The sequence below is a fragment of the Pyricularia pennisetigena genome, chromosome 2 (genome assembly GCF_004337985.1).
Source record: "Pyricularia pennisetigena strain Br36 chromosome 2, whole genome shotgun sequence".
NCBI lineage: Eukaryota > Fungi > Ascomycota > Sordariomycetes > Magnaporthales > Pyriculariaceae > Pyricularia > Pyricularia pennisetigena.
Window position 1 is genome coordinate 5,397,705 of NC_043741.1, and position 13,546 is coordinate 5,411,250.

At 55.3% G+C, this 13,546-nt stretch overlaps 5 protein-coding genes across 5 annotated transcripts; 3 read left to right on the forward strand and 2 right to left on the reverse strand.

Annotated features, from left to right (window-relative positions):
- Positions 1-660: 660 nt before the first annotated feature.
- Positions 661-2,335, forward strand: PpBr36_01491 (uncharacterized protein; the record flags this gene model as incomplete). Its single annotated transcript, XM_029888677.1, has 2 exons — positions 661-1,073; positions 1,162-2,335. 2 exons carry the CDS (start codon positions 661-663, stop codon positions 2,333-2,335), a joined length of 1,587 nt encoding a protein of 528 aa, XP_029751152.1.
- A 197-nt stretch (positions 2,336-2,532) lies between these two features.
- PpBr36_01492 (uncharacterized protein) lies at positions 2,533-3,777 on the reverse strand (the record flags this gene model as incomplete). Its single annotated transcript, XM_029888678.1, has 1 exon — positions 2,533-3,777. One exon carries the CDS (start codon positions 3,775-3,777, stop codon positions 2,533-2,535), a length of 1,245 nt encoding a protein of 414 aa, XP_029751149.1.
- A 624-nt stretch (positions 3,778-4,401) lies between these two features.
- Positions 4,402-6,287, reverse strand: PpBr36_01493 (uncharacterized protein; the record flags this gene model as incomplete). The annotated part of the gene is made up of 4 exons (XM_029888679.1): positions 4,402-4,563; positions 4,781-5,247; positions 5,316-5,922; positions 6,003-6,287. The coding sequence occupies 4 exons, from the start codon at positions 6,285-6,287 to the stop codon at positions 4,402-4,404; spliced, it is 1,521 nt and encodes a 506-aa protein (XP_029751150.1).
- Positions 6,288-7,248: 961 nt separating this feature from the next.
- On the forward strand, positions 7,249-10,529 carry PpBr36_01494 (uncharacterized protein; the record flags this gene model as incomplete). The annotated part of the gene is made up of 3 exons (XM_029888680.1): positions 7,249-7,527; positions 7,621-9,838; positions 9,916-10,529. The coding sequence occupies 3 exons, from the start codon at positions 7,249-7,251 to the stop codon at positions 10,527-10,529; spliced, it is 3,111 nt and encodes a 1,036-aa protein (XP_029751155.1).
- Positions 10,530-11,440: 911 nt separating this feature from the next.
- PpBr36_01495 (uncharacterized protein) lies at positions 11,441-12,364 on the forward strand (the record flags this gene model as incomplete). The annotated part of the gene is made up of 3 exons (XM_029888681.1): positions 11,441-11,479; positions 11,600-11,936; positions 12,075-12,364. The coding sequence occupies 3 exons, from the start codon at positions 11,441-11,443 to the stop codon at positions 12,362-12,364; spliced, it is 666 nt and encodes a 221-aa protein (XP_029751156.1).
- Between the last annotated feature and the right edge of the window lie 1,182 nt (positions 12,365-13,546).

Consider the following 13,546-nt stretch of genomic DNA (forward strand, 5'->3'; position numbering starts at 1 on the left):
TGCATCGCTTAATTCCTTGTTTTCGTTCCTGCTTCTTTAGCTAGCAGTAGTCTTTACGCATGCACGCCCTAAAAAAAATTACTTCAGCTTCATCCCACCTCGTCATCGTCCAGCCCAGTCGCCCCGTGTCATTTTTCCGTTTATGCACTCGCTGTTGCTTTCTGATAACATTGGTAACGCCAGTCTCTGATAGAAATACCACGCTCCTTATCCTAGCTCCATGACTGGACGATCCCCCCACCACAATTCGTCAGTGCCCCGCCAACATGCAGGAGCAAATGGGACGGAGGGGTCGAAGGTTGCGACTGTCCGCCACCATGTCCCTGAAAGTCCTTAGCTAGGTACTCCATACAGCTCTGCGCGATTGAGCTCAACGGATTTTTTTTTCTTCTGAGCTGAGTTTGTTGATCCCCTTGCTGCCCACTGTCACTTCTCTTCCATTCATTTCTCGAGAGTAGGAACCAATTCTTCCAAGCAAATACCTCAGAGTTCATCAAGAACTCCGTCTGTAAGCACAACTGTTCGTTTCTGGATTTATCATTCCTTTGATATCTTACGACAGCACGCTCATTGCCCCTCATCCCAACATATAGCCTGCGCGTATTTCGCACCACATCTTGAGGATCGCCAAACACCTACGAAGCAGAATCACCATTCACAATGACTACCGCCCTCGACCACCTCTACATTGGCGGCCGCATCAACTGGCTGGCCCAGTTGAACACGGCTGCCCAGCCTGACAAGAACTACCGCCGTTCTTCCATCATCTGCACCATTGGTCCCAAGACCAACTCGGTCGAGGCCATGAACAACCTGCGCAAGGCCGGCATGAACGTTGTCCGCATGAACTTCTCGCACGGAAGCTACGAGTACCACCAGTCCGTTATCGACAATGCGCGTGAGGCCGAGAAGCAGATGACCGGCCGTCAGCTCGCCATTGCCCTCGACACCAAGGGCCCCGAGATCCGAACCGGCAACACCAAGAACGATGAGGACCTGCCCATTTCGGCCGGTAAGGAGCTGAACATTACCACTGATGAGCAGTACGCCACCAGCTGTGACACGGAAAATCTGTAAGTTTATAATTTGTACCGCATACTTGTCAAACATCATCCCGATTTTACGAGCCCCAGCCTGATGATCTATCACTCGAACCTCCAGCTACGTCGACTACAAGAACATCACCAAGGTAATCGAGAAGGGACGCATTATATACGTCGACGACGGTGTCTTGGCTTTTGAGGTTCTCGATGTGGTTGATGAGAAGACCGTACGCGTCCGTGCTCGTAACAACGGCTTCATCTGCTCCAAGAAGGGTGTCAACCTGCCCAACACCGACGTTGACCTGCCTGCCCTTTCCGAGAAGGACAAGGCCGACTTGAGGTTTGGTGTCAAGAACAACGTCGACATGGTCTTTGCCTCGTTCATCCGCCGTGGACAGGACATCAAGGACATCCGCGCGGTTCTCGGTGAGGACGGCGCCCACATCCAGATCATTGCCAAGATTGAGAACCGTCAAGGCCTGAACAACTTCCCTGAGATTCTCAAGGAGACCGATGGTGTCATGGTTGCCCGTGGTGATCTGGGTATTGAGATCCCCGCCGCCGAGGTTTTCGCGGCCCAGAAGAAGATGATTGCTCTTTGCAACATGGCCGGCAAGCCCGTCATCTGCGCTACTCAGATGCTCGAGTCCATGATCAAGAACCCTCGCCCCACCCGTGCCGAGATCAGCGACGTTGGCAACGCCGTCACCGACGGCTCGGACTGTGTCATGCTTTCTGGTGAGACGGCCAAGGGTAGCTACCCCTGTGAGGCCGTCAGGGAGATGAGCGATGCTTGTCTCAAGGCTGAGAACACGATTCCGTACGTCAGCCACTTTGAGGAGATGTGCGGCGCTGTCCACCGCCCCGTCAGCATTGTCGAGTCATGCGCCATGGCTGCTGTTCGTGCCTCGCTTGACATCAACGCTGGCGGCATCATCGTCCTCTCCACCTCCGGCGTGTCGGCACGTCTCCTGTCCAAGTACCGCCCGGTCTGCCCCATTTTCATGGTCACCCGCAACCCCTCGGCATCAAGGTACAGCCACTTGTACCGTGGCGTCTACCCGTTCCTGTTCCCCGAAGCCAAACCCGACTTCTCCAAGGTCAACTGGCAGGAGGATGTCGACCGCCGCATCAAGTGGGGTGTCAAGCATGCCCTTGAGCTTGGCGTTCTCGAGAAGAATGACCCAATTGTCGTCGTCCAGGGCTGGAAGGGCGGCATGGGCAACACCAACACCATCCGTGTGCTCAAGGCCGATACCGACAGCCTTGGAATTGGCCAGGCTGACCTTTAAAGGAAAATTGTATGCTTTGATTGATTGCGTGTGCGCTTCTTGTCCCAAGATGGCTTTTGGGGAATACTGGGCTAGAATGGCGCTCTTTTTTTCACTTAATGATATCACGAGATAGATTTTAGGAATGGCAAATGGGCGAATGCATCATACTTATGCTCTCATGCAATGGTCGTGGATCTGGCCCGCTTCATGTAGTCTCAAACCCGTGACTCTGCCTTGAGCTTACGAATAGTCGTGCTGCTTATCTTGGAAGCGAACTCGGCAGTCTTGGTAGGTTCGTCCGACGACTGCACATCTCCCGCATCCAGGACATCAACCTCGAAGAGCTCAAGCGGCGGCCAGCCCAGCTCGGCACGTTTATCATTGACAGCCTTGCCTCCTGCTCTCGTCTCGGCCGACAGCACAAGAGACGTAACCTCCTGCATGGTGATTGTCGGCCCGAATGCGTCTTGAATTCTGACACAGGTCACCTCGACGGCACCGCCGCGCAACCGAGCGACAAAGAGTCCGTCTTTTTCGTCTATGTTGGGCCTCGCCTCCTCTGGACTGAGACGAAGCAGCGTCGCCAGGAAATCAATGACACTCCTCGCGCGGCTATCCCAGGGCTGCACGAGCTCGGCGTACTTTTTGTTCTTGAGCAGCTCGTCGCCCGTGATGCCGACGATGAAAGTCGCGGGTTTAGCCCCCTCGTCCATCCTGGGCACGTCCAGGAGCAGCGCGCCGCCCGTAAGGAGCAGCTTGTGGCCCGCGTGGAGGTGGTCAAACGTCCCGCCGATGCAGACTATGCCGTGGCCCTTGGTCTGCTCGCTCTCGCCGTCCGCCGTGGACGACGGGTCGTGCATGGTTACGCCGCCCGGAACGGCGACCAGCTGGTCCTGCCGCAGCACCTGCCTGCTCGCCTCGGCCAGGCGCAGGTAGTCGGCAAAGAGGCCCAGTCCCGCCTCGGTACCGCAATGGTAGATGCTCGCCCACGGGCGGTGGGCTGCGGCAAAGGTGGGCAGGTCAGGGACGGCCGTGTTGTTGGGCTCGGCGGCCGCCACGGCCTTGGCGACGTCTGCCGGCAGCGGCGCGGGCTTCTTGTTCCCGTCGTCACCGTGCTGCTGACGGTCGACCAGGAGCACGCGGACGTCGACGGAGCCCGGCCCGGCGCCCACGTGCGCGTCCACCGAGAGCTTGGCGCAGGCCGCAGACGCGATGGCGTACAGGCCCGCGACGAGGGACTGGGCGTGGTGCCAGCTCAGGGTCTTGGAGTAGCGGTAGGGTCCCGAGAGGATGGGCGCCACGAGGGCTACTATCAGGACGGTGCCGTGCTCTGGGTTGCGGCATTTGGAGATGGCGGCCTCGACGGGAGGTCGGTATGCGGCGTTCAAGGACTCCTTGGTCGCCGGTGATGGTGGGGCCGGGAGCAGCAGCAGGGACGGGTGGTGGCGGTTGGCGTCCATTTTGTTTCTTTGGGTCTTTGTAGCGCTTTCTTTTTTTCTTTTTGTTTTTTTTTTTTTTTTTTGCGCTGAAAGCTTGATTGATGAAAGTCCGCTTGGGGGATTTGACTAGATGTGTTCCGGATTTAGGGCTACCCCATCCAGTCGGCTTAGCGAGATTCTTTTCGCGAATAGATCCTGGCAGCGGACAAAGTCAATTGAGACAGGTCGACAGATGTTGGCCTGGACACGGTAAGTATTGGTGGTGTGGATATATGCGTATGTTCAGCCGAGGGAATGCTGTATGTACGGTTAGTGACGTGGTGTGGGGTAGCTTCGTCAGATTACGAATATAGATGAGTTGACACACTGTTGCGCTGTAAATGTGGTCCAGTGTCGGTCTTGTCCCTGCGTATAAATTTTGATCCATTCATTTTCACTTATTTCGAGGAACCCTCTCAACATTGCACTGAGTATGTAATGCGATTTTGGGTATTCGATCGCTAATGATGGATCTGGGTGGGGCGTCGTCCAAACTGCTTCGTCCCTTTGACCTCTGCTGGCATGCCGTCCTGTCTTGCCAGTATACATAATTTACTGATAAACTCATATGCGTTCAATGCAAATGGCACAAGCGCTTATTCAAGGTTATACTAAGCATCTATACCTGATTGGCCTGCTCCATATCAGCCATACAATCACCCAATATCCGATATAGGCTTGACGGTTCAGAGCCCCCAAAAGACCGATCGTCTTGATACCTTGGTAGGCAGCTAGCTCGCACCGAATCGAGGACACGACATCTGTCTCCTACAGTGCGCGCCATATAGCGTAGAAAAGTGCCCGAAGGGACGGAAATTCATCTGCAACGAGGCTGCAACGATGTGGCAGAGCTCCATGCCCGAGAGCCCCCAAGCCGTTAACCCTTTTACAGTCCGAAGACAGAACCCGAGATATTTCGGTCACGTTGTTCTTCTTTGCTCTTCTCGCTCTCGCTTAGGACATTATTTCGCATCATCCATCATACCTTCACACCCCAGATCCCACGCCCAGCGCTAACACCAAGCCACTCCCCATTTTCACTGTTGGCTAGCTGTGGTGTCCATCCCAGGTTACCAATCTCGTAGTCACATTGCCAACTGGCCACAGGGCTCCTCACGTTGTCCGGCTGGGGAGCGCCGTTGAGCGGCGGAGCAGCAGACTGGTTTTGCAATAGATCCCAGATAAGGACTTGGCAATCGTCTGCTCCTGAAGCCAGCGTTCCTCTCCTCAAGGGAGACCATTCAATGCAGTTGAGCGAGCCGCCATGGCCCCGCAGCTCCAAGAGAGCCTGTCCAGGTTGTCTGACATCGAGGATGCGGATTACATTGGAATCTTGAGCAAAAGTTGCCAGCAGGTGGGTATCATGAGGTGAGGTGGCCAGCCTCAGGAGAGGGGGCGGGTTGGACATGGTCTGTTGTGCGAGTGTCGGGCTTATCCTGCCACCTGATGGGTCTGCAACAAACGATCATTAGTAAGGTTGGCCGGTCTGAGAAGCATAGTCGAGCCACGTTTCCACATACCCTTTTCGTCCTTGCCCGTCGGCTCATAAATGATGGTGCTGTGCTCCAAGCTCCGCAGATCAAACATGCGCACACTGCCATCCTGTCCACAACTGACAAAGACGTCAACACTGTTGGCGCAAAATCTGACATCATACACCTCCTTGTCGTGTGCAATCAGTTGCGTCTTAGCGGTCAAGGATGGGATATCCCAAATTGTGCAAGTTGTGTCAATGCTGGATGTGATAATGAGGTTCTGGGACACCTGATTCCAGTCGAGTGAGGTGAGAGGGGCGGTATGGTCAGGCGTCTTTGAGTTTGAAAGTAACGCCAATGGCGTGAGCTTCGTGGGCGGGGCTGGATCCCTACTACTCCTGTTTATGTTGTTGCTCATGGAGGATGACGCATCTGAAGGGAGCGACCATAACCTGAGGTGGTCACCCGAGGTGGCTAGTAGATCCGTGGACTGCTTTTGGGAGTTGGGCGAATGAGGCTCCCACAGCAAACGCGTTACTGGATATGAATGAGTAGCCTCTGCCACCTTGGTGAATTCAAGACACGTCCTTGATCCACCCTGGGAGTACGCTTCGGGAGGTGTAGGCACCACCTGAGTGTCTAAAATTTGTATCTGTCATGACGCCGCCGGGTCAGCATGGAAGTAGGACGGATATGAGTTGTAAATGCGCGACGAAGAAGAGCTTTGCCTACAAAGTTGTGCCCGTCCTCCAGGTAGCTGCCGATGGCCAGTTTGCCAGCACCATTGCCCTGAGGAGGGTACTTGCACCAGTCAAATGCATATAAAGCCCATGGCGCCATATAGTTGCTTGTACCTGATTGGGTGTTTGCGACATCGTACCCGGCGCTGCCCGGGATTCCATCAGAAAGGCTAGAATCGGCGCGCGGGCGAATGTCTGCCAAGCCTAGTGGTGTGTTCGACACGGTACGCTGAGAGCCTCCTGGCCTCAGTATGTTCGGAACCCCCGAAGAGTTCATTTTGATGACTTCGGACGGGTACCAAAGCTAGGGGCCGTTCTGCTCCGTTGCGGCGCTGGAAGACAGCGGGGCCTTACGGGGTTGTGCCTTGGCGAGCTTGAAAATGCGATAAATCGTGTGTCAATCGAGTGGAAGCTGCATTCGAAGAAACTGTGCATTGACAGCAAGTCCTCGGGCTGGGAATTGAAGCGCCGGTTTGTGCCCGATCAAGTGCCGAAAACACCACGAGAGGCAGTCGCGCAATTTGTCGCGGAAAGCCAAGCTCGGGGCGTCGATGCCTGACGCTCTTCGCCAGATGAGATAACCCAAGCTAGTCTCAACTGCCCCTACGCCGGGCGAGGCAGTCCTCCCTGACAGCGTAGTCGGGCTTGGGTTAGCTGTAACGGTAGTACTCGGTTTTATATTCCTAAAATTGGAAATTTTGAGGAGTGCCGCTGAAAATCAGTGGTTCTTGAGTTCTGTGAACCTGCTAGCATAGAAGCATGGAAGCTCAGCTGCCCGCCGCCCCTCCGCCTGGCTGATGTTCAATTGGTGCCGTGCAACAAAGTGGCAGTGACGGAAGGCTTGCCGGGGTGAGCAGCAGGGCAGTCCGTGCACCTGAATTGACCCGGATAAGGAAGGCCTAAGTAATGACATAATCAAGCTTGACCAATCACATCGCTGCGGCTTAGTCTCTAGGATCAGATACATGCCATGTTGAGGCTACAAATGTCCTTCTGAGAATCATCACCACGACGGCTTTCTTTGAATCAGCCTTCAAACTTTAGGACTTTCGAAATTGAACCTTTTGCTGATTCTTATATCGATCCTGTCATGCCATAGCGCTTGAAGGGATCCTAGCTTGCTGGATCATTCCAGTCTTCTCTTTTTTTTTTTTCCCTCTCATCTCGTCCTCCAGGTCTCAGGACCAATCGGCCTTTAACAACGCGACACGCTGCTTAATCTGAGCTCAGCCGCCACCATGGCTGACGATATGAAGTACGACTCCGAGTCGGATGACGACAACTTCAATCCCGCCCCGGCGGATGTCTCAGATGATGAAGAGACAGAGAAGAACGCGACACGACGCGGCTCTGATGACGATGGCCGTCCGTCGAGCTCAGATCGAAAAGCCACCAGTCCAGCTCGTGAAGCCGACAGCGATGCCGAGGATCAGGATGACGCCGCTGGTGAAGAAGAGGAGGAGGAGGAGGAAGATGAAGAGGAAGATGAGGATGACGAGGAGGAGGATGTCCGCGCTGTAAGCTGATCTCGATTCGCACCGGTCAGCTGGTAGAGGGTGTTTGGTTAATTGAGGTTTCCCGCTTGCTGACAACTACGGTGTTTACTTCAGGGCCATCGCAGGAAGCGCCGCAAGGACCGGAGGGCTGCTTTCTTCGATATCGAAGCCGAAGTAGATGACGAAGACGAAGGCGAAGACGATGAAAAGGATGGCGAGGAGATACTGGGAGACTTTATCGACCACGACCCGGAAGATGTTGCCGAGCCCGGTCGGATAGACGATGATAGGAGGCATCGTGATCTTGATCGCCAGCGAGAGATGGAGTCCAGCATGGACGCTGAGAAGCAAGCCGAAATCCTTCGGCAGCGCTACGGCAACCGTCGCCGGGCTGGTGGTTTGGGTGACTCTGCCGTGGTTCCCAAGCGTCTTCTCCTCCCCAGCGTTGACGATCCTCATATCTGGGCAGTCCGCTGTAAGGAAGGCAAGGAACGTGAGGTTGTCTGGTCTATCATGAAGCGCATTGAGCAACGTATGGGGACCAAGGAGGAGCTGAGCATAACATCAGCCTTTGAGCGCGGTGGAACCGCATCCGTTATGAAGGGATACGTCTACGTCGAGGCCAACAGGTCTACGGATATCATGGTTGCGCTTGACGGTTTGCTCAACGTGTACCCTCGCACGAAGATGCTTCTCGTCGAAATCAAGGATATGCCAGATTTGCTCCGGGTTCAGAAGACTCCAGAGCTCAAGGTTGGCGACCACGTCCGTCTCAAGAGGCCCCCGAGATATGCGGGTGATCTTGCCGTGGTCAGAAATGTAACAGAAAACGGGCTCGAGGTTCAAGTCGCCTTTCTCCCTCGCCTAGACTACGGTCAGCGCGATGATGCTTTCACGAAAACCGAAGATGGCAAACGTAAGCGTTTCGCGTCTGGTCCGCGTCCGCCTCAACGACCATTCAACGAAGCCGAAGCGCGCAAGCATGATCCTCGTCTCCTTTCGGCAAGCCTTCCCGGTGTCTTTGACTACATGGGTGACCACTTCGAGAATGGTCTCCTGATCCGAGACTACAAGATACAGCAACTGGAAACCAAGGATGTCGTTGCTACCCCCTCTGAGATCATGCTCTTTGCGCAAGTTGCCCAAGACGGAACAGAACATCTAGACCTGACGCCGCTTGCGTCCAGCCTCGAAGACACCAATGTCACTTATTTACCCGGCGACTCTATCGAGGTGTACGATGGCGAGCAGAAAGGCGTAGTCGGAAAGGCAGTTAACGTGCAAGGGGGTGTTGTCACGCTCAAGGTCACGGAAGGCGATCTTGTTGGCCAAGTCATCGAGGTGCCTACCAAAGGTCTTCGCAAACGCTTCAGAATCGGTGATCATGTTAAAGTTGTGGGTGGCTCTAACAAAGGGGAGGTCGGTATGGTCGTACAAGTCGAAGATATTCGAGTATCGATCGTCACGGATCAAACCAAGGCCACGCTCACGGTTTTCAGCAAAGATCTCAGGGAAGCCAGCGATAGTGGTGGTCAGGGATCTATTGGACAATATTCGCTTCAGGATCTTGTCCAGCTGGATGTCACAACCGTCGCCTGTATTCTGAAGATTGACGGCGAGAACCTGACGGTTCTCGATCAAAATGGAGATGCTCGGCAGGTGCCAGTATCGCAGATCGCCAACAGGATACCTCCGAAAAAGCTTGCGGTCGCTGCGGACCGAAACGGTGCGGAGGTAAGGCTTGATGATGTTGTCAAGGAGGTCGTCGGACAGAGACGTCAAGGAAAGATCATCCACATCCACCGAGGCTACTGCTACCTTCAAAGCGACTCTGTGAAGGAGAACTCTGGTATATTCGTGACCAGGGCCAGCAATGTTACAACCGTGGCAGCCAAGGGCGGGCGGGCCAACAATAATTCGCTGCCTGACCTGACAGCAATGAACCCTGCATTGAAGAGAAACCCCAGCGGAATGCAGGCACCTCAACCCAAGCCACAACTTGGACGTGATAGGGCACTGGGTCAAACCGTCAGCGTCCGTAGAGGTGGTTACAAGGGCTTGCTTGGCATCGTCAAGGATACCACAGAGACGCATGCACGTGTAGAACTGCATACCAAAAACAAGATTATCATGGTGCCCAAGGCCGACTTGGTGTTCAAGGACAAGGTAACCGGCCGTCCCATCGATATCTTCTCCAGAGGAGGTATGGGAGGTCGTGGCGGAGGCAACGCTGGTAACAGGGGAGGCTTCGGTGGCAACACCAGCTATGGCGGTCGTACACCAGCCGGGGACGGCGGCAGGGGAGGTCGCACGCCAGCTTGGGAGTCCAGCTGTAAGTTTTCTGGGCTTCTGGTGATACTTGCGCTTTACTTAATGTTCCGAGACCCGCTAACATGTCTACAACTGCAGCTTCTCGCACCCCGGCGTGGTCACGAGCTGACGCTGGAGGACGTACACCGGCCTGGCCAAGCGCTGACGGATCGCGGACTGTCAACCCGTACGACGGGAGCCGCACCGCGTACGGCAGCGGATCCCGCACACCCGCATGGATGTCCGGGTCCAAAACACCCGCGCCTCACGACTCGTTCTCGAGCAATTCCGCCTGGAGCTCCGGGGCAAAGACACCATACGGTGCGTCTGCGCCGACGCCGGCTGCTAGCAACAACGACACTTGGGGTTACACGCCAGGACCGAGTGGGTCTTCCAACGCTTACGACGCGCCTACACCAGGCGCAGGTCTGGGAGCTCCCACTCCTGGTGCACTGGATGCTCCTACCCCTGGTGCAATGGATGCCCCCACCCCTGGTGCGTACTCGGCTCCAACCCCGGGAGCCATGAGTGCTCCAACGCCGGCGGCTGCATGGCAAGGAGGCTGGGGTGCGGATTCGGCGCCAACGCCAGCCGCTGCTGCGCCTACACCAGGTGCATCTGGGGGCTACTACGGCGCACCAACTCCGGCGGCATACGGCGCACCGGAGACACCTGCGGCCAGTGGGCCTCGATATATTGATGACGATGAGTGAGGAAGCTGAAAATGAGAGGAGAAGTAGAAACCCAGCAAACACGGCAAAACTCGTAGACTCAGTTGGTCGGGGGAAATCCCGAATTCGAATTAAGGTGTCCTTTGGGTTTTGCTGATCTGGACAGCAAGTTTCATTTCATTGTTGTAGGATATTGTCAGGGATACAGCATTGAGGCATATATTATTTTTTTTTCCGTTTCGCTGTGGAAACAAGACAAACTGCCTGCCCTGTGGTTGCGCGAAGCAGTTGATTAGCCCATTAGTTCGGTGTGTGTTGCACCGAACATGATTTTAGCATTCCACAAGACGGAAATTGCTTTTACGTGGATGAGCGATAGAAAGCGGGCGGTGAAATCGCTCACCAAGAAGCCTTTCGACAAATAATAGAAAGCGCGCGATTTTGCACAAAAGTCCCCAATGGGCCAGATTTGCTCACATCATTGGAGCCGCAATTTGGACACGGAGAATGCTATTCCATTGCGCGGCGCTCTATGTGCCGAGGTTTATATTGAACAATATATCTGAGGCGGCCCTAATTGGCTCTTTTGCTGTGGGTGGCCATCTGTCTGTCGCCTTCGCAATTTATTCGATGGCTGGACCCAGACATTTGAATTTCAGGTTGAGACTATTGCTCCCGGCATTCGGGTTCGCGTGACTTTTTCGAGTGTAAGTGGAATCCGAAGCTATGGGCGTCATATACTCCAGGGGGCTATTTACTGGTGTTTATAAAAGCCAGTCTGGGCTGTTAAGGTCAATAAGAAGTCTTGTAGTTGCAGCAGGCCTTGCTGTTGAAGCCAGCACCGTAAGAGGACCACTGCGGAATTCAACTTTGAGTCCGGAGTAGCGGAAGTTGAAAACGAAATCATATCTTTTCCAGATCTAGTCGACAATCCCCAAAGATCTCTACTCATCATGATGATGTTGACAGCTCTCCTGGCCTTCACGGCCGCCGTCGCCGAGGCACATTGCAAGTGAACCTCTGGACAGCCCCAAGACAACACCCGGCCCTCTTCCACGATGTGCAGCAACTAACATGGACGACTGTCTGCAGACACCTTCCCGTCGATCCAGGCCGGCAGCCAGAGCACCGGCGACTGGCAGGCGGTACGGCAGACGACCAACTACCAGAGCAACGGGCCCGTCACCGACGTGCAGTCGTCGCAGATGACGTGCTACGAGCTCAACCCAGGCCGCGCCGCCCCGTTGACCGTCAACGTGACGGCCGGCTCCACCGTCGCCTACACGGCCAAGACCTCCATCAGCCACCCCGGCCCTCTCTCGGCCTGGCTCGGCTTCGTACCCCAGGGCAAGACGGCCGCGTCCTGGGACGGCTCCGGCGCCAGGTGGTTGAAGATTCTGCAGGACAAGCCCTCTGTTGGGAATAATGGGCTTACCTGGCCTACGCAGGGTGAGACGGTTTTTTTTTTTTTTTTTTTTTCTCTACTCCTTTCCTTTGGGAAGACAAAATCACGAGATGGCTTGTCCAAAAAAGAAGACCGAATGACTGACTTGATATCCCGGGCGGGGAAAAAAACAAACAAAACAGACAAAACCAGCGTCAACGTCCCGATCCCTAAGTGCATCCCCAGCGGCGACTACCTGCTCCGCATCGAGCACATTGCGCTGCACAGCGCGAGCTCCGTCGGCGGCGCCCAGCTGTACATATCGTGCGCGCAGCTCACCGTCACAGGCGGGACGGGCACGTCGGCGCCGACGGCGCGCATGGTGTCCATCCCGGGCGTCTACAACGCTCAGGACCCCGGCCTGCTCGTCAACATCTACTACCCCGTCCCCACCAACTACAAGGCCCCGGGCCCTGACCCGTTCACGTGTTGATGTGGGAAAAAGGATGTGCGGGTGTTTTGGATGGATTCTTCGTTGTGGAGTGGGATTCTGCGTGCGTGTATGTATGATGAGAAAAACAAAGCTACTATTGCTAATTCCCTTGAAACATCGGAGGTCGAAATGTCCTTACACATTCTCGTCCTCCCTTGCCTAAAGTCCATGTGATACACTTGCCAATATATTTGTTCTGTCTGACTTCCTATGCCCGGTTCATGTCAAAGTCCCTCGGATATCAAACCTCAGTCAGTCAGTCTTGTCAACCCCAGTCTCGACATCCTGGCCATTCTTTCCTGCCTCGGCGACATTGCTGGTCGGTGCTTGGCCGTTGGCCTTGCCGGGTCCGTTATCCACAATCTCGATATGCCTGGCGGCGTCCGTTGCGCTATTGTCAACGTCCAGCACCTTTTGCTCTCCGGCCCTGGCCTTCCTCGCAGCTTCTCCACCCTCCTCGTTGCTGTCTTGGTCATCCGTCGGATACGGATCCGGCCGTTCGATGCGAAGCTTTATGACCTCTGGTCCCGCATCCTCGCCCTCGGCGAGCCGGCAGTATACCCGCAAGCCCAGGATGGCCACGGAGTTCCATGTGTCATTCTCGAAGTCGGCATTTACCGGTGGCCCGGCTGGTGGAGGGAGGCGAGGGGGAGGACCACCAGGGGAAGGTCGGGCGGTTACGGGGATGGTGCCCGGGGTATAGCCTCCAGCCGCGGCGAATCGCGTCGAGCACGAGCTCGACCTCGCCGTCAGATATCTCAAGACACGCTCTTCGTTTCACTGGCATCTTGGTCGCTGTCTTCGATGTCGGGGCGCTGGGGCGGCCCGTACTGTCGCCCTGGCAACCTTTTCGCGTTGTAGGGGGGCATGCCGCCGGCGTACAGCATCCGGGGCTGCTGCTGTGGTCTCATCTGCTGCAACGGTGGGGGGCCGCCGCGCGTGCGTGACCTTGAGAACTGTCTACGTGGGGCGATCCTTCGGCACTACCTGAGTTGAGAAGCATTCTATCTGGGTGTTGCGAATTGAAAAGGCCGCTAGGGCTTGCTGCAGCTGGTTCTAAAGTAATGCCCTTGGGTCGATCTACTGCTAGACCTTTGTCCACTGTATGCAACCCGTGGACGATTTGCTTTGGCTCAATGTTCGTCGCGCGTTCTGTAGTTTCCACAGCTGTCGACGACATCA